Source organism: Artemia sp. Qi Xiang Cuo, chromosome 15, assembly GCF_049724085.1.
Source record: "Artemia sp. Qi Xiang Cuo chromosome 15, ASM4972408v1, whole genome shotgun sequence".
Lineage (NCBI taxonomy): Eukaryota > Metazoa > Arthropoda > Branchiopoda > Anostraca > Artemiidae > Artemia > Artemia sp. Qi Xiang Cuo.
The window spans coordinates 30,586,873-30,607,917 of NC_142808.1; the positions used below are offsets into that span (position 1 = coordinate 30,586,873).

Here is a 21,045-nt window from a genome sequence, read left to right on the forward strand (position 1 = left end):
TCTCAAAATGTTGATTGGATGTGTGGGGGAATGATGGGCGTGGGGGGGAGGGTAGTTGCCCTCCAATCACTTTCGACTATTAAAAAGGGCACTAGCCCTTTGAATTTCCAATCGAATGAGCCTCTGTTGAAGTTTCTACGACAACATCTTCTATAAAAACCTTATATGCCCCCAGGGAATAACTTAAAACCCTTGCCCCGAGGGTTGTGGGGGAGTGTCAGTGTCCTCCTCAAAAACATATTTTATATCTGGAAATCAACTACGCTGAACAAAATGGCTATCTCAAAATTTTGATTGGATATTTATGGGGAAATGATGGGCGTGAGGGGGGGGGGGGCTAGTTGCCCTCCAATCCCTATTGACTATTAAAAAGGGCACTAGCCCTTTGAATTTTCAATCGAATGAGCCTTTCTTGAAGTTTCTACGTCAACGCATTATATAAAAACCTTATTTGCCCCCAGGGCATAACCTAAAACCCTTGCCCCGAGGGTTGTAGGGAGTGTCCTCCTCAAAAACATATATTCTATCTGGAAATCAACTACGCTGAACTTTATGGCTATCTCAAAATTTGATTGGATGTGTTTGGGGGAATGATGGGCTTGGGGGGCTAGCTGCCCTCCAATCACTTTCGACTAATAAAAAGGGCACTAGCCCTTTGAATTTCCAGTCGAATGAGCCTTTTTTGAAGTTTCTATGACAACGCCTTCTATAAAAGCCTTATATGCCCCCTGGGCATAACTTAAAACCCTTGCCCCGAGGGTTGTGGGGGAGTGTCCTCCTCAAAAAGATATTTTCTATCTGGAAATCAATTACGCTGAATAAAATGGCTACCTCAAAATTTTGATTGGATGTGTTTGGAGGAATGATGGGCGTGGGGGGGGGCTAGCTGCCCTCCAATAACTTTCGACTATTAAAATGGGCACTAGCCCTTTGAATTTCCAGTCGAATGAGCCTTTTTTGAATTTTTTATGACAGCGCCTTCTATAAAAACCTTATATGCCCCCAGGGCATAACTTATAACCCTTGCCCCTAGGGTTGTGGGGGAGTGTCCTCCTCAAAAAGATATTTTCTATGTGGAAATCAACTGCGCTGAACAAAATGGCTATCTCTAAAATTTAGATTGGATTTGTTTGGGGGAATGATGGGCGTGGGGGGGGGGGTAGTTGCCCTCCAATCACTTTCGACTATTAAAAAGGGCAATAGCCCTTTGAATTTCCAATCGAATGAGCCTTTTTTGAAGTTTTTAAGAAAACACCTTCTATAAAAAACCTTCTATGCCCCGAGGGCATATCTTAAAACCCGTGCCCTAAGGGCTGAGAGGGAGTGTCCTCCTCAAAAAGATATCTTGAATCTGGAAATCAGCTACGCTGAACAAAATGGCTATCTGGAAATTTTGATTGGATGTTTTTGGGGGAATGATGGGCGTGGGGGGGGGGGGCAAGTTGCCCTCCAATCACTTTTGACTATTAAAAAGGGCACTAGCCCTTTTAATTTCTAATCGAATGAGCCTTTCTTGAAGTTTCTACGACAATCAACGACAAACTATAAAAACCTTATATAACCCCAGGGCATAACGTAAAACCCTTGCCCCGAGGGTTGTAGTGGAGTGTCCTCCTCAAAAACATATTATCTGTTTGGAAATCATCTACGCTGAACAAAATGGCTATCTCAAAATGTTGATTGGATGTGTGGGGGAATGATGGGCGTGGGGGGGGAGGGTAGTTGCCCTCCAATCACTTTCGACTATTAAAAAGGGCACTAGCCCTTTGAATTTCCAATCGAATGAGCCTCTTTAGAAGTTTCTACGACAACATCTTCTATAAAAACCTTATATGCCCCCAGGGAATAACTTAAAACCCTTGCCCCGAGGGTTGTGGGGGAGTGTCAGTGTCCTCCTCAAAAACATATTTTATATCTGGAAATCAACTACGCTGAACAAAATGGCTATCTCAAAATTTTGATTGGATATTTTTGGGGAAATGATGGGCGTGTGGGGGAGGGGAGGGGCTAGTTGCCCTCCAATCACTTTCGACTATTAAAAAGGGCACTAGCCCTTTGAATTTTAATTTGAATGAGCCTTTTTTGAAGTTTTTACGACAACGCCTTCTATAAAAACCTTATATGGCCCCAGGGCATAACCTAAAGCCCTTGCCCAGAGGGTTGTCAGGGAGTGTCCTCCTCGAGAACATATATTCTATCTGGAAATAAACTACGCTGAACTTTAAGGCTATCTCAAAATTTGATTGGATGTGTTTGGGGGAATGATGGGCTTGGGGGGCTAGCTGCCCTCCAATCACTTTCGACTATTAAAAAGGGCACTAGCCCTTTGAATTTCCAGTCGAATGAGCCTTTTTTGAAGTTTCTACGACAACGCCTTCTATAAAAGCCTTATATGCCCCCTGGGCATAACTTAAAACCCTTGCCGCTAGGGTTGTGGGGGAGTGTCCTCCTCAAAAAGATATTTTCTATCTGGAAATCAACTACGCTGAACAAAATGGCTATCTCAAAATTTTGATTGGATGTGTTTGGGGGAATGATGGGTGTGGGGGGGGGGTAGTTGCCCTCCAATCACTTTCAACTATTAAAAAGGGCACTAGCCCTTTGAATTTCCAATCGAATGAGCCTTTACCGAATTTTCTACAATAATACCTTCAATAAAAATATTATATGCCCCCAGGGCATAACTTAGAACCCTTGCCCTGAGGGTTGTGGGGGAGTGTCCTCCTCAAAACATATTTTCTATGAGAAAATCGACTATGCTGAACAAGATAGCTATCTCCAAATTTTGATTGGATGTGTTTGGGGAAATAATATTCGTGGGGGGCCTAGTTGCCCAGGGCACTAGCCACTCTAATTTTCAATCGAATGAGCCTTTTTCGAAGTTTCTACGACAACTCCTTCGATACGAAGTGCCCCTTTACGAATTTGATTTTTTCGGTCAGCTTGATCAAAGATGAATCGGACGGGGGGGGGGCGGGTGTCGTGGAGGCAGGCAAAGTAGAAGACAAGACCAAAGCAGCGAGGACAAGTTGAGCTGTTAAGACAGGGGTCATAATTTGAAGAACCGGAGGATCTCTAAGCACGTACCCTGTAAAACCATCTAACACGTCGAACTGTCATCTATCTCCTAGACTATCTCAATATTCTGACCATATTCTTCTATAAATGTCAGGGGGCTGGATGTTGCCTTCTCTACAGGCATTATTTTGGTCTTCGACCCTTTTTATTTAAACCAAGCTCAGAACTTTGCATACTAGATCTACGTCGTCTGCAGAGTTGACATCCAACAGATCTCTTCCAGTAAAATCGATGCCAAACGGCTGCGCTCGTAATGTTTCATTGAGAGTACAGTCTGTTAGGAGTTGAAGAGACCTGTTCCACATGAACTCAGCTTGCTGGAGGGGGAGCGGGTGGTCAGAGAAAGTTCGTTAAATGATACCCTCAAACCTTAGATATCGATATTTCTCTCATGTGGTTGCTCTGACTCTTGTGATCCTGTTTATGATAATTACGCCAGGATCAACCTTCAAATTGCCCGAGCAAAGCTAATTTATCACAAATTGCTCTGCCAAAGAAATATATATTATTTAATGACGACTAGCCGTTCTAGAGAAGGTAAGAGGACACGCCCAAAATGGAACATTACCCAAACGCTTTATAATTTGAAGTATAAGCTGTCGTAATTTGACAAAACTACTATCTACATGTGACTACAAGAACATTTTTATGAGTTTATAAACCCCCTCACATATTATTGAAGTAATTACAATGGTTTTGCTGAATTATACCTGAAAATCCTCAATTTCTACTGTGTTATAAGTCCAAAATTGTGGGAATTGAAAATCCCAAGTCCTAATAGAATCGTTCTCGGTTCGTGTATTTAGAAGAAATAGAGGAATAAAATGTTGCAGCCCAATCATTTCTATGAATTGCTCTTTTTCCTCAAAACAATCTGCAAAAACATTCAAGATCTTACTTTTATTGTCACGTTAAACTACTAAAATGTCATGTACGGCCTTTAGTTTTGGGCATAGTAGTATGAGCTGCCTTCGGTGTAACCTGGTAATTTCAAGTTGTTACTGTATAATTTTTTCTGAACGGTTTGTTTATTTTCCAGTACAATATGTTTAGGTATTTGATGACCAAACAGTATGTATTCTTCTATTAGTAAAGAATTATTACTTCTTTTGTGCTGAATTTTGAGAACGAATGCGTTAACTCGACTGGTGAATGTTTTTTTTAGATTTTGATGCAATTCAAAGGTGATTAATTGTTTTTGGTCGACGCCTTTCTTTATAATTTGTCCTTGATTTTGAAATTTGCTACCTGAAGTCAATTCTGCTTGTTTCCCCTTAACTAACTACAATGACTTCGCAAAGAAGTGTTCAATTATTCAAGTTACTTTTATGAATTGAATTATAATTGTTTTAAACAAGAATTGTTATTTACTTGCCTATTTGTATGATGTTTCCTTGAGAATGGTTGACTGCAATATTATGAAAGTAATGACAGACTCTATAAAACAAAAGGCTCGCAATTTCTATGTCCGTGAAACTAAGTCTGTGAAAATTGATTTAATTTTGTGCTGAAAATAGGGTTCTCTTTGCCTCTGTTCTTACTTGGGAATTTAAGAAAAGTTCAGGTTATTTTCCATGTCTCTATATGAATTTTGACTGTTTTTGCTGCAGTAATAGATATTGTCAGACATATTCATTTATTTCATATTATTTTATGTGAGCAATTGGAATTGGATCGTGTGTGGCCTCATGGTATGGATTATCCATTACTACTTTTGCATCCCCCTCCCGCCGCTCATTGGGGGAGGACACACAAATTTATTGGGTGCCAAGTTTTAAATAGTATTGCATAATTTAAGGATTGTTCTTTACATATATATATATATATATATATATATATATATATATATATATATATATATATATATATATATATATATATATATATATATATATATATATATATATATATATATATATATATATATATATATATATATATATATATATATATATATATATATATATATATATATATATATATATATATATATATATATATATATATATATATATATATATATATATATATATTTTGCCTACCCTTGGATAAGCTTGTGCGGACATTCATGGTCGGGTAATTTTTTCATATTAACATCATTTTTAGATGGAAACCTCGTGAAAAGGCTCCTCGCGTATTCTAACTCATGATTTAGTATTATACTCTAGTAGATGCAAGTTGTTTAATGTGTTTGCCTTAATATTATCCTACTTCTTGTTAATTTATTGCATTGAGCTTGACTTGACTCTGCAAATTTTAGTGTAGGGTACCGAATATTGTCTGGCCTGTTGAAGAACTTTTTCTTATGTTTTTCATATGTTTCATTTGCAGCTTTAATGTTATTGTAAACGTAAATTTAGACGCCTCAGTTCCACTGTTTTTATAAAAGACTATTTAGTCTAGGAAACGTGTGAAAAAATGGGGTCAACCTCAAGTAAATTGTTATACAAACAGTTCTTTCACTACCCTACTTAGAAATATGTGCTGATTCCAAATCCTAAGCGTCTGCCGCTCTAGCTCTTTAACAATTTTTTTTTTTTTTTTTTTTTTTTTTTTTTTTTTTTTTTTTTAGGTTGAGTTTGAGGTTGAGGCAAAAGATATTGATTGATTGAATTCCAGAAAATGTGATCAGATATGACTCTTGTACTCTTTTTTTGGGGATGAACATGGAAATAAATATTTAAAGTCAAGAGAATTATCAGGGGCTCAAAGCTCTGAGGAAGACTGAGCTTGAGGGAGAAGTATAGCCCATGGGCGTATATTAAGCTTGGCCTAAAAAAGTATAAAAACTAGTCAAAAATTTGGTCTTCTTGTTTCCTACCATAGTCTTCAAGGTTCCTGGCACTGAGTGTTTCACAGTTCGAACAACTTTTTCCTTTAAAATTGCCACAAGCCCTGGTACGATTTAAGCCATGTTTTTTGCAAGAACTCGCAACCTCGAACGCTTGCTCTTGCAAGTACATTGAAACACTGAGAGAAGGCGGTTCCGCTGGTCCATCTGAATACCCAGGTCGTAATTCTCCTTCTCGTCTAATCCAGCCAAGCTCCAAAAATCCAGTCGATACTTGGAAGTAAGCTCGAAGCGAATGATACTTGCAAACATTGCTTGTTGGTGGGAGCGTTTTTGCCTCTACATACGTCCCAAAACTTCCAACTTTTTCGAGAAATTCTCTGTAGCAAACCTGGTCAAGGTGTGTTTCATTTTCTGCTGCCTTAAACAAGATGACCTTTGCTAATGTCGTCTTTGTAGAAGCTTAATCTAGGAATAGTCCAGCGATGTCGTGGAAGTTTTTCTTAATTTTAGCGTGGTTCAGTGGTGTAGGTTTTCCTATTCCATAAATTGGCGAAGTTGAATTGGATCCGAGAAAGGTGTGGCGGAGGAAAAGAATTTGGTCACAAAGGGTCTTACCGAGTTTCAATTTTGCTGCTAGTATATCCCACAGACGGCTTCCATTTTCCATAACTTCAACTCGGAATGGAAAAATATCGATTTACAACCTCGCTTCGTTTGGTATAGTAAAAGAAGCAGTAAGTTCGTATCTTCTCCTGTTAAGGCAGTGGGCTCCTGTTCTGCCAATTCGACCGCAGTCATCACGATCACCAGGTCAGCATAGGCTGGCGACTTGTACACTTTACATCCCGCATCACTAAAGTAGCTGGAAAGCATGTTGGTTGTTGCCTGCTTATTTTCTGTGCTGGTAAGGAAAAGATCATTTTTTCCAAACAAGACATCTGTGCCTAAATGCTGATTATAGGATCGCCTTTAGACCTGCTTTTCCTCCCATTTGTCACGTCTTTGATTGAGGATCCTGCGCAATACCCGTCAAATGCTATGAAAGTGCGTCCATATCTTCGCGTCAAATTACATAGTCATTGTATTTGGTGCAGATACCCGTGTACATGTTGGATTTTTCCCAATATAAACGATGTAGAAGGGGTCCGGCATGTAGCACATACTGAGATTCATCAAAGCTTTTGAGCACTCAACCCATCTTGCAGTCAATGTGTGTAATGAAATGTGTAAATGAAAGACAGTAGGTCAATAGCATTCATATAAGTGTCAATCCTGTGCTTAAAAGTCTGTAATTGCTGTAACAGTAGCACTTTGAGGGACTCGAGCTCGCTTGCAAACGCGTAAATGAACGGCTTTTGCTCTAGCTCCTTGGCTTCATCCTGTTCCTTGTTGCATTCTTTGGCTCTAGTTCTTTAACTTAAGTAGCATCCTTCTAACAAACATCTTCTAAGATTGCCTTAACATACTCAGTCCTAGCTTGAGTTATACATGTTATGTAGCTCTTCAACAACCCAGCAGCCGCTCTAATAATGCACATTTTCTTCTGATTTTCGTCGCTATCATTTCGCTGTCCGTAAAATTTTTAGAGGATAGCATGAGCCGTGGGCCTTAATGTGACAACACTGGTCTTGTCGTCGGTCTTTAGAATCACTACTCCACCGCCAAACCTCTCCTTGACGAGCTTATGCATGTAAACTTCGCTGTATACAGGCTCTTCGAATCACTGAGAAGATCACTCATTGTGTTGACCAAATCACAAACTGTTAACTGTTTGTCATCATTCGCTCTGGAACAATTATTTTGCATCAGTTCATATAGGAAAAGAAATGTAATGGTTTCACACAATACAGTATTTGGTCATAAAATGACCCTTAAGTTAACATGGCATTCACATGATGGTAAGACAGCAAACCTTATTGATTATGCTATTGTAAATCGAAGACTGGCAGGATCGATACAAGATACTAGGGTATATGGTAGTGTCTAGGGATAATTTAAAGCTGAAATTTAGAGAGAGTATCTACCTTCCGGGAAGCTATGACGCTGCTAGACTCCAGGATGGAAATTTGGGAGAAACTTTACAGGAACAGTTGAATACTAAACTTACTTAGATCCTCCAACGCCTAGTGGCGTATAGGGCAGCAATGGTTGACCTTTACGTGAGAAGATCCTGAGCCAGAGACCAGAGCTCATTTAGGGATGATCGTAATGCTCTTTCCTTTACTTCAAGGTAACAACCAATGGGGTTTTGTTGTTTACCACTCCTCTGGAGGCCCGGAGGAGTCCAGCACAAAACACCATATGGAAGTCGTCCTTGTCCTATTCAAGTCATGTGCCCCCAGTATTGCCCCCTTTTAAGTCGAACTTTATCAGTTATTAGAGACTGCTTGGTGAAAACCCTGATCCTGGTTTTGGGTACTCTTATCAGCCCGACAAATCGCAAGTATTCTGCGCAGGCAATTATTCTCAAATTCAAGTAACCTTTTCTCTACAGCTCTAGCTAGGCTCCAGGATTTACATCAATCGGTCATTATGGAGATTACGCTGTTGTTAAACAGACGCAGTTTTAACTTAATGGAATACTTGCTAGATCTCCAAATACTATTTAGTTGAGAGGATGCTGCATCTGCATATGCAGTTCGAAGGATGATCTATCTGTCGCCCCTGCCTTTTTGGGTTAGTGTACTACCTAGACAGTTGAATTTGCTAACTCCATTGATTTCTGTTTCCCCAAGCTTAAGACCTTCAGCTAGCGAAGTGATAACACCGTATGACATTGCTTTGCTCTTGTTCACCTTAATCTGCTGGCCTGTTTGGGAGACTTTAAAGCTAGCTCCTTAATAATCCGTTGCATATCTTCTGTGAAATGAGTAGCAAGAACTGTGTCGTCAGCAAAGTCGCAGTCGTTAAGTTGCCTCTAATTATTATTTATTTATAACCCGTCGTTACAAAAACACAAGACAGAGTACAATAAAGACAAAGAAAAATAAAAAAGAAAAAGAAAAAAAAAGGGACAAATAATACATCAACGGATACAAACGATAAAAACACTAAACTGACAAGAAATAAGGAACAATTCTACACTTGACTACTGCTTGAGTAAACTATGCCAGGGGTGGATACCAATTTTACTGTTAAAACGGGAAATCTGATTTTCAATTATGAGAGTGGGATCTGCCAGTTTATACCTATTAATGAGGTATGTGTTACGTGTCCAGGGGGGAGTCTTAAAAGGTACTTAGCATATTTAAAAAATATTTCTCGAAGTTTCTGTTTAGCAGTGCATGGAAATGTTCGCCAAAAAGGGCTCAGGTATAAAAAATGGGGCAATGCTAGTGCAGTATACAGCCGAACAAGGATAAACCGGTGGAAGCTGAACTTCGTTGCAACCAATCTGCTGTATGCAAAACCGGTACGCTTTTCTAGATGCTGAATTAATAGCTGTCGTGTGTGTCCCAGCGTTTTACCAATCAGTAGTCCAAGATAAATGATGTGATCTGCTGGCTTAATACTTGTCTGTCCAAGGTCTATGGTAGGCGGGACATGGTTTTCGGGCCAATTAAACAGTAATACCTCTGATTTTGCAGCGTTAAATTCTAGGCCTATCGCAGCATATTGCTTTTGAAAAATAGCAAAATTGCATTCGATTCCACCAATATTCCGGCTCATATTTAAAATATCGTCAGCATAACAAAGAAGAGAAAGGTCAATACCATCCAGAACACACGTTATTTGGTAATTTTCCTGTGCTGGAAGAACACTGTTATTAAAAGCCGGGGCAGAAGTAGGAGCACCTTGCCGGGCGCCTTTTCGTACTGGGACGGTTGGGTAAATTTCCCTTATATTCTTCTCGGGCGAAACAACTTTTATTTGTGCCTGGAGGTTTTCATACATGTCCTTTAATGGCATTATGACATCTCGTTGAACGCCTCTCTTTCCCATTTCTAGAATAATTTGGTCGTGGATAAGGGAATCAAACGCACGCTTGACATCATGAATGCCAATCGCGACCGACTCGCCTGAGCTTTCAGCGTCAATAAGGACAGAAGCCACGACGCTTAGCGCATGGCCACAGCCAAGACCAGGTTGAAAGCCAAATTGGGAGGGTGGTGCGTAACATTTCTCATTTATTTCTTTAGTTATAAGTAGCTCAAAAATTTTGCAAAAAGTCGAAAAGACGTACATTCTTCCAGGGGTTTCCCCTTTTTTGGCACAGGGGTAAGGGACCCTATGCAAAAATTACTGGGAACCACACCTTGCACAAAAATCATCTGAAAAAGCAGGGCAAGGTGCTGAATGAGCATTAAAGATGGGTTGTTTAAATGAAGAGCAGAAATTCCATCAGCACCTCGTGACTTTTTCTTTTTAATGCGACGGAGCACGTTCTGAATCTCGGATACCGACACAGTAAAGTCAGAACGGTCGGTGCTTGATCGGAAATTATGCAGCTCTGCCTTGTATTTTGCGCTAAGAGTCGGACAAGGGGATTTAAATTCTTGTTCGTAATAAGTTCTCCAAGATTCAAGGGAAATTGAAGACGCAGCAAAATTCGGCTTTCTTTCGGAAAGAGTCTTCCATATAAGGTCAGGGTTTCGTAGAGCATCTTCAGAAGATTTAGCAATTACATTAGACCGGTGGAGAGCCAATTCTTTTCCAAACTTTCTTTTTGTAAGGAGTCTAACGGCATTTACAACCCCAATAATGGATTCTACTCTACCCTGTCGCAGAAGTTGCAAGAACTCGGAACGAAGTCGATGATTATGACATAAGATTGGAGATAGGAGGCATCCTTGCCTCACCCCAAATTACACTGCAAACTATTCCGTCTTCCATTTTCAGTTTCTACTGCGCACAACTGACCTTCGTACTGGGCTTTTATAATCTTTACAGCTTTTCCAGGGATTTCACAAAACCATAGAATTTTTCAAATTGCTCCACGGTGGACTGAATCAAAAGCTTTCAGAAAGTCTAAGAAAACCAAGATGACCTGTACCTGCCATACATTCCATTCTTCAAGTTGTACCCGAAGGGTGAAGGTAAGGTCGCAAGACGACTGACTGGCCGAAAAGCATGTTGTTCATCTCTCATCACAGAATATACTTGTTCTTGAATTCTATTTAATACTATTTGGCAGAGAACCTAATTTCAATCGTCTGGAGTGTTACTGTTATTCTTCTCTAATTATCGCATACTGATTTCTTTCCTTTCTAGAAAATTTTGATAATCATGCCTTTTTTTCTATTCACAATAACCTCAGCACTCCATATATCCGTAAGTAGTGTAAAGAGTGGTTTCTTTCTGGAGCTGAATATATATTAAGATTAAAGAGCGTTTCTGGGATGTCAAGGGTATCCCGGGGGATAGGCTGAATGAGAACAACAGCGAAGCAATATCTCCACCTTTCTGTCCTTTCTTCTGAACTCTTCAGAAGCTGACCATTTACATCTTTGGCAAATGGCTTGACGTCTGTTCGGGGGCCAGCTATATTTTTGGTTAATAAATACAGAGTTGTAAAACCATGACATCTCCACGACATGCAGCTCGTTTAGCTTCTATGGCTAGGCTCTTGATACATAATCTCTTATCCCCCCTTACAGACCACTTTACCTCTTTATCAGCATTTTATATTGTTCTTTCAAAATATCACGATAATGGTTTTTACACAGATGACTAGACGAGTATTTATCAACAAGCACTTTTGTATCTGCTCTTTTCTTTATTAGCTTTCAAGTGGCATGACTAATTCATTCTTCTTTCCTATCTCCTTATATCCAACTATTCCGGCGGTAAAATCTTTAATGCACTGCGTCACTGACTCCCAGAGTCTAGCTATACTCTGTGCATAACAATTTTCAAGTTTTAAATCAACAAATCTGTTTTCCAGTGCAAGATCATTTTTCATCTGAAGAGCCTGGTCATGAAACATTTCAACATCAAACTTTTTAATATTGTCGCAGGTTTTCATCGCAACCTTCAACTTCTGCTTGCACTTTGCTATCACAAGTTGATGGTCTGAGAAGCAGTCTGCACCGCGGTACGTTCTACCATCTTCAAGGAATTGTCTTCTCCGTTTACCAATAAATATGTGGTCTATTTGGCCCTTGGTTCTGTCATTGGGAGAATTCCAAGTATACTTATGAACCGTCGTGTGTGGAAACCAAGTTCCTCCAACAATTAGTTCATGTCTAGCACAAACATCAATGAGGCGTATGCCATTTCCACTCAAATTACCGTGGTCATGTGCGCCAATCACTGTGGGTGTGTATTGGGCGTTACTTCCAATCTTCGCATTACAATTTCCCATAAATTACCAGAATGTCGTGTCGTTGGACTTTATGAGCAACATCCTTAAATAGCTGATAGAAATAGTCTTTCTGGTTTACTCGCTTCGTTAGTAGGGTATACACCGCAACGATAGTCGTCTTCGCATGAGTAGTAACAAAACATGCTCTAAACAGACGGTCACTGACAGGTTCTCAATCTAAGAGGGATTTCCTAGCTCCCTTACCGATCGCAAGGACCACTCCTGAAGTTTTCCAGAAAATAACAAATGGTAATTTTCGTAGTCGTAGTCCTAAATTCAGGAATGCGTGTCTCTGATAAGGCAGTAATGTCGATATGGTCATTTTCAAGGGTCTTCATGACACTATTCATTGGGCCAGATTGCCTTTCTTGGTTCACTCGTTCCAGAATTCGATTCGGGAAGAGTATTTCGTCGTCAAAAATCGTGACCAGGGGCTCGCAGTATTCGTTATCATTAAGTTAATCCGATTTTCGAGGCTATTGCTGATTCCGTAATAACTAGGTTTTTATGGTGACAGGTTATTAGCGTAAAGAGTAAGGTATTGAGGATGTATGGCATAATTTCTGTTCGTTTTTCAAATAATGCCGGTAAATCTGGCTCACCCTCTATGAAATATGTCCCTTCCCCTCGTGGAAAACTCCTCCGTGGAAATTTCATCCAACGTAAAGTGCACCCCCTCCCCGTCAAATTGCTTCCAGACTCATTAAGTTATCATTAAGTTAGTCCGATTTTTGAGGCTATTGCTGATTCCGTAATAACTAGGTTTTTATGGTGACAAGCTATTAGCCTGATGATCGACCCCTCCCCTTTACATGGACTTGGGACCGTCAGGTGTGATCCGAGAGGGTCACCAGGGTGCTCCTGGAGAGTTTACTAAACTGAAAGTTTAAAATTTGACAATGTAGAAGATGGATGGAATAATTTTAGGAAATTAATTTGTAAAATAGTAGATGGGGTCTTAAGAACAAAAGTTAGAAGCGCAGCTAGGAATATTATTGAAAATGCTTTATGTTTAATGGAGAGGGGGGGGGGGGGCTTGTACAAGTATTATTTGAGTGATAGATCCGTGATGGGATGTGAGATCAGTGATCATTTGAGTGATGGGAACGGGGCCACAATTAGTGATAAGGAAAAATTTAAAGAGAGATGGGTAGAACGTTTTGAGAAGATGGATGGAATAATTTTAGAAAAATAGTGTTTGAAATAATAGGTGATGTCTTAAGGAAGAAAGTTAGAAACACAGCAAAGAATATTATTTAAAATGTTTTATTTATAATAGAGAGGAAGGGGGCTTGTACAATTATTATTTGAGTGATAGATCCGTGATGGGATGTGAGATCAGTGATCATTTGAGTGATGGGAACGGGGCCACAATTAGTGATAAGGAAAAATTTAAAGAGAGATGGGTAGAACATTTTGAGAATGTGCTAAAACTTGATTGAGCTACAGGAAAAGATGTAGAAAAGATTTTAAAAAGTTTATTACACTTTGGATGTGAAGAAAGATTTATTTTGTGAGGAAAAGCAAAAAAAAAACAGTTTTTTTTAAAACTGAAAGTAAGGAGGGACATTAGAACTTAAAACGAACAGAAATTTATTCCGTATATGAGAGGGACTGTCCCCTCCTCAACACCTCGCCTTTTAAGCTAAAGTTTGTTATTGTTTTAAAAAGTAGAGTTGTAAAAAAAAGTCAAACTTTAGCGTAAAGAGCGAGGCGTTGAGGAGGGGACAGCCCCTTTCATATACGGAATAATTTCTGTTCGTTTTAAGTTTTAATGTTGGTCCTTACTTTCAGTTAAAAAAAACTTTTTTTTATTTAATTTCTGAACGTTTTTCAACTAATGCGGGTTCGATTTTGGCTCACCATACATTAAAAATTAAAACATGATATGAGGGGTCGCCTATTCCCCAATACCTTGCTCTTTACGCTAAAGCTGTTAGCCATTTTTGAAAAAGCTTCCTATTTTAATTAAACGGCCCCTTTATTGCAATTTTAGTAAACAGTCAAACTTAGTGTAAAGAGTAAGGTATTGAGGGGGGAGGGCATCCCTTCATATATGGCATAATTTCTGTTCGTTTTTCAAATAATGCCGGTAAATCTGGTTCATCCTCTATGAAATATACCCCTCTTCCTCGCAGAAAACTCCTCCGTGGAAATTTCGTCCAACGTAAAGTGCCCCCCCCCCCCGTCAAATTCCTTCCAGACTAATTAAGTTATCCTGAAGTTAGTCCGATTTTCGAGGCTATTGCTGATTCCGTAATAACTAGGTTTTTATGGTGACAGGTTATTAGCCTGTCGATCAACCCTCATCCCTTCACATAGACTTGGGATCGTCAGGTGTGGTCCGAAAGCGCCACCAGGATGCTTCTCGAGAGTTTACTAAACTACAATCTTAAAATATTGGTTAAAAAGGGAAAAACCTATTATGAATGCTTTGAAGATAGAAGTTTCTTCCTTCCTACTCCCACTGGAAAATAATTGGTTACCCCCCCCCCTCCCTAATAGGCTGATATAAACCGTAATCGAAACTATGCCTAATACAGATCTTAATTGGCAATTCAAAATAAATATATTCTTCCTGTTTTAACATCTGTTCTATCCCTCTTTAGCTAAGTCTTGGCAGTTACTGCACGTTTGATATTTCTAGGTATTTTCCCTTTTCTTTCAATTACTAGCAAGTCATCCACTTCTAAGGTCCTGTCTATTGTAGCATCCACTATTCACCAAATGTCCTTTGAATGACGTTAATGACTGTCCATCTGGTATGGGGTAGCGTCTTCAGGCTCATCTCCCATGATTGCAAAGACATGACATGTGCATTTTTACTGAATAGTTTGTTTGGATGAATAGAAAATGATTTAATCCCAACGAGTCATTTTTCTTTTTAACGGTGCTTTGAAATGGCGTATTGTGTCGTTTCTTCTTGTGACTTGGCGGTTTTTTTTTTTTTGTTTTTTTTTTTGCAGATATTTTTTTTTTGCTGTTGGCGGTTTTAAAAATTGCCTTTTTGCTGTTCTACCATAAAACTCCCAATCGGTCATGCATGTGATTTTATTTAAAAGTTTCTGTAAGTCTTATTTGCTCTTTTATCTTTTGACCAGTTCCCGTTAATTTTAATTAAGGTAAATATTGTTTTGTACTTAAATTTAACGTATTTATTAGACTTGAAAGAATTTTTCCCCGTAAGGGGTCAGACTGGGTATGTGTTCCTTTCTCTTTCTAAAATAAAAAAGGAAAATTATATTTTATCTGTTCAAAGAGAAAATTGTTTCATTGGATAAACTCGTAACACCTTTACGCCCACCTTGATGTTTTTACTAATTATTTGAAAAAAACTACGTTTTCTAAAGAGTTAAAGAGGCTGAGTTACAAGGTCGAACCTTAAAACGTACAGGGATTAGGAGGCACAGTTGGGGGGCTGCCACCCCCCAAACCCCCCGCTTTCGCAGCCTTTAAATAAAAAAAAAAATTTCTTTAAACTGAAAGTAAGGAGCGACATTAAATCTTGAAACGAACAGAAATTATTCCGTATATGAAAGGGGCTGTGCCCTCCTCAACGCCTCGCTCTTTACGCTAAAGTTTGACTTTCTCACAACTCTTTTTTTAAACAATAAAAACTTTAGCGTAAAGAGCGAGGCGTTGAGGAGGGCAGAGTCCCTTTCATATACGGAATAATTTCTGTTCGTTTTAAGATTTAATGTCGCTCCTTACTTTCAGTTTAAAGAATTTTTTTTTATTTAAAGGCTGCGAAAGCGGGGTTTGGGGGCGGCAGCCCCCCAACTGTGCCTCCTAATCCCTGTACGTTTTAAGGTTCGACCTTGTAACTCAGCCTCTTTAACTCTTTAGAAAACGTAGTTTTTTTCAAATAATTTCTGCACGTTTTTGTACAGTTTATTACTTATTATTGCTTGACTAACTGTTAGCTGATCGTGTCAGGAGTTAAAGTTGGGGGGCTGCCGCCCCCCAAACCCCCCGCTCTTGAACATTCTTGTGTTAAGGCTTTTAATTCCTGAATACTCAAATCACGTCGTACAGGGTGCCTCCTAATCCCTGTACGTTTTAAGGTTCGAACTTGTGACTCAGCCTCTTTAACAGCCCCCCAACTGTGCCTCCTAATCCCTGTACGTTTTAAGGGTCGACCTTGTAACTCAGCCTCTTTAACTCTTTAGAAAACGTAATTTTTTTCAAATAATTTAAAAAAGAAACTGAGTTTCTTTTTTAAAGTTTAAATTTAGTATATAAAAATTTGCTCTGATGATGAATCGAACCCGGGTTTTCCGCCTGACAGTCTGGAGTATCAACCGCTGGACTAAAGAGACACAATTGTAATTGTTTTTTAGTAAATGGAATCTATTTTCGACGCAAGCAAATTCCCACAAAACTTGATATTTGGTTTTTGGAAAACAGTGGAAGGAGTAATCAGATTGAGCTGAAATTTCGAAGATAGGCTTCCAGGCCCCAGGATAGCTCATTCTCAGAATATCATCCCGATCAAACAGCGGAAACTGGGGGTTTTGGAGGGAAATAGTAACATTGGCTATTAAAAGAAAACGAGGTTTTTCGTAAATGTACATTCGGAGGATAATTTCTTTGGTCTGAAAATATCAAAAGGCCTTAACAGGTCGAATTCTGCTTCGAATGAGTCTTCATTCACCTGGATCAGTTGCCAACTGTGACCTGTTGGCGTGGCTAAGAAAAAAAAAGAGAAATGAACTTTAAGTGGCTATATTTGGTTTTTGGAAAACAGGGAAGAAGTGATCGGATTGAGCTGAAATTTCGAGGATAAGCTCCCGGGCCCTAGTAAAGCTTAACCTCTAAATTTCAACCCAATCGGACAACGTTAAAGGGGGGTTGTGGTCGGAGGGTCGAAACTTCCGGCCCACTTTACCCCATGAAGATAAAGTCGGAGGGGGGGTGAAATTTTGCCCGTTGCTTAGTTTAAGCTTGGGCTACAAAATTCGATTACCGCTGTCTCTCTGCGACCGCTAGGACCGGAAATCGCTTAACATTGTGGTGGGTCGCCTCTTTATAGAGGCACAAGTGTGCCTCCTTGATTAAAAAGTTTGATTAGTAAAAAAGGCCGACAACCTTTCGGTATGGTATAAGAGTCTCTTTTCCCCCTCCTCGATTCAACAAATGTGACAGAATACTGATCAAGTGTATTTCTTCATCACGGTTTGTAATTTTCTGGTTTGGATTATCGCGACTTCTAATTTCGTTTTGGAATTTTTTTTTTTCAGTTTTTTGCTTTTGAGTTTTGTCTCGAAGTCTTTAGATCGTTGACCTCTTTACTAAATTAAATCATGACAATACGTGTTTTTTGGTAACCATTTCTGAGTTGCTAAGAGTTAGAATATAGTATCTATTTGAGAAAGAAATCCAAATGACAGATACTCGTCCGGTACCAATACCCTTTGAAGTATTTGAATGGCCCAGGGGTCACAGATGTGGGTAGAAGAGGCAACTACGTGTTACAGGGAACACGTGTGTGCTCTCCTTCACGTTTGTCGTTGATCATGGAATACTACTACACCAGAAAGAAGTCCCATGTATAAGAACCAACGATAAAATAGATGTACTGAATGCTTTGTTTTGCAATCTCTGTGTCTACAAAGTTTGTGATTACCTCTCTGGTAGCCCTGGAATATTTCCTGTGGATGTGGACTACCCTTAATATGACCAGTGTATGGATATAAAGACGTAATTTAACCAGTGATGAAACAAGATTTAAATAGGCATGTGACATTTGCTTCTAGTAGCAAATGCCCTATAAAATGTTGATTCCTGCTTAACCTCCTTCCCTCATTCGACTAATAAATAGCTGCTAATCACTGTCACATTTAATTCTGGTGGTTTTCTGTGGTATTTCTGGTGGCTGTGGTTTAAGGGAGCATAGTCCTTCTTTTACATAGGCCTGATATAAAATCAATTCTTTTATTTCCAGACTAACTTCGGCTGCACAAGATTTGGTGATGAATTCCCGTGGCAAGCACACACAGAAAGGATGGCGAACCATCGAGGAGAAAGTGGCTACTGTGGATGATATATCTGTATTTGTTGTTCCTCTTCTTCCGTATAAATTGGAATATGAACAGTGGCAAAAGCAAATTTGTCCAGAAAAGCTGAGTATAGTCGAAACTAGTCAAGAGTATAGTAACACTAGGGAAACAGTTAATACTGATACTGGAGATGCAGATATGAAAGAGACAAAGCCTGCAGATGCAGATGGCCTTGAAAGATAAATTTGGTGCTTATTAGTAGGATTGATTTTAGATTCGTATACATTCCTTTGTTTTTAGGCTTGTTTTTTATTTTATGTTAAGGCTAGCTGTTGTTCAGAAAATAATCAATTCAGGACCAACGTAATGTGTAACGTAGCTGTTTAAAAAAGAATGACTTGAAAATCATCAAAAATCAATAGAAAGAATAAAAAATCCCTGAAAACTCAAATTTATTAAAGCGACCTCTTTTTTTCGGGCTTCGAACTTCCAAAAATAGCGAATTTTTTTTTTTTATTTTGCAATTACAAAAAGGGAGTAGAGGACGATTTTTCAAAATTAACAACCTTGGCATTTGGACTGGTAGCTTTTTCTCGGTTCTCTGGAGCCCAATAGCGAAATATAGCTGCTTCTTCACCTAGATAGACAGTCAAGTCAAGATAGAAGAAATAATAACAAATTGTTGAGACCGTTTCTAGCAGCTGGAGATGTAGAAATGAAAGAGACTAAGCCTATAGACTCAGATACAGATTTGTCTGACTGATATTACATGTGTCCGTATTTTTTGTATTTAGGCTCACTTGGCTATTTTTCCTTAAGATTAGCTGATGCTCAGGAATAACGAATTAATAATGAGTGTTTTCAGCAATCTGAAGAATTATCACAAAAAAAAATCCAAAACTAAGTAGAAAGAAGAAGAAAATCCCTAAAAACCCACACGTACCAAAGCCGATTCTGTTTTAGAATTATGATTTTCAAAGGCGGGCGCTGCAGGGGTCCCCCCCCCTCTTTAAATAGTTCAATATATAACCTTTTAACTTTTGAACCTAAAAAGCATCTCCAAGGAATAGTATTTTTAGGATTGGTGAAAAATCAGTTGAGACCACTTCAGGAAAAAATATAACTATGGAGCCAAGAGCTTAAAATTGTCATAGATCATCACGGGTGGTAATCTTGCTCTGCAATTCTTCGAAAATGACATTTCATCCCTTTCTCTTTGTCAGACTTTTTAAGGCGTCCTTCACTAGCCCTATTATTGTCCATAATAACCTGAAATTAAATTGCCATAGACTTTAGCTGTCGCAACAGAATTTTCTCGGAATTGTTAAAAATTCAATCCCATTGTTCTAAAGCATTAGATGGGTGTCCTAATATCTAAAATATATATATATATATATATATATATATATATATATATATATATATATATATATATATATATATATATATATATATATATATATATATATATATGGCTTCTTGGGAGTGATAATAATGTTTTCCAAGCTTTCTGCGAGGAATTCTTGGGGATTTCAGCAAGAAAAAAATATATTTAAAATATGCAATCTTTAGCTTGGTGATATGGCTTCAGTATCTTATTCAACCCTTAAGATTATGCCAGAGGGTCTTTAAGCTAAAGACATTGGTGCATTTTCTCCAAAATAAAGCCTAGTTTCTGCCTACCTATTATAAAGTAGGCCTACCTCTGCAAGAGGTACTTGCAGAGGTAGAGATAAGAATTACGCTAGGAATTTTTAAGTTGTCATTTTTGAAGAATTCGGAAATTTGTTTTTATTAAATTTAATATTTTTGGATTTACATCAATCTTGAAATAGCTTAGTTACTTTTAATACGTCTGAATTTATAAAACCGTGCAATTTATAAGAAGTTTCTTAAGGGGTTTTATAGTTTTATTTTTACTTATGCTTTTATATAATTTCAGAGCAGACTAGATACGTAATCCCTCCCCTTAGAAAATGCAAAAATGCCAAATTTTAGTAACATTCGATAATGACATGACTCTTTTTTGGATTATATTACCCTTTCTCAAAACTAAACTCCTATTACATATGGTATAGTTTAGTGCATCTGGGAATTCGTTCTGAATGCTGAGGACTAATTCAAAATATCGGTTCAGGATGGCGGGGGGGGGGGGCTTAAAAAAATTTTCACTAGCTTGTTATCACTTTGTCTTTTAAAAAACATTAGTATTTGTTCCCTCGTGCTATTTGGTATTTTCTAAAGTTTTCTGTCATTTTTGCACTCTATTTTATAGAGGAGATAGAGGAATACTCTGGATGGATTTGGTCGTCAATCAATAAAATCATTATCATCATCATCAAACAAATAGTTGTAGTGAATGTAAAGATTACGTGCTCGAGATTTTCAAAGGCGCAAATCCTCGAATGTATTCTTTGTCAATACTAACTTTTACTATGACAATACTAACTTTTAAAACTGGTAAATCTCTAGTTATTTTTGTAATATTCAAAACATTCCTTCAAAAAGTAGAAGGTGGTTCCTTGGGAACCCTGTAGTTCTATAGCTGTAGGAAGCCAAAAACTATGTTGCATTTTTGTAAATGTTGAACTGGTGTTTATTCGACATTGATGTTATAATCGGTGTGTATTACATTATAAGACCAAATCGGTGTTATAATCGATCCTGGCCTCAATACTGGCCAGGACCGATTGGCTCAAGTATTAAAAATGGGCAAGTGCATATAATTTGGATTCAGACAAGATAAAGCTCAAGTTTTGTTTTGAAGACCTATTTTGGAATTAACAAACGTATCAAAATAACAGAAAATAGGAGAATGATATGAATATTATAAGGCATGGTGGTAAATTTAATGATATTTTAGTAACCCC

At 38.4% G+C, this 21,045-nt stretch overlaps 1 protein-coding gene across 1 annotated transcript in view; it reads left to right on the plus strand.

Annotated features, from left to right (window-relative positions):
• LOC148943542 (protein phosphatase 1H) overlaps positions 1-19,521 on the plus strand; it is a 61,481-nt gene extending 41,960 nt beyond the window's left edge. Inside the window, exon 8 of the mRNA XM_089101022.1 lies at positions 18,121-19,521. Within this exon, the coding sequence (XP_088957148.1) occupies positions 18,121-18,418 (298 nt within the window). The 3' untranslated portion in view covers positions 18,419-19,521. The remainder of the gene's footprint in view (positions 1-18,120) is intronic.
• The last annotated feature ends 1,524 nt before the right edge of the window (positions 19,522-21,045 follow it).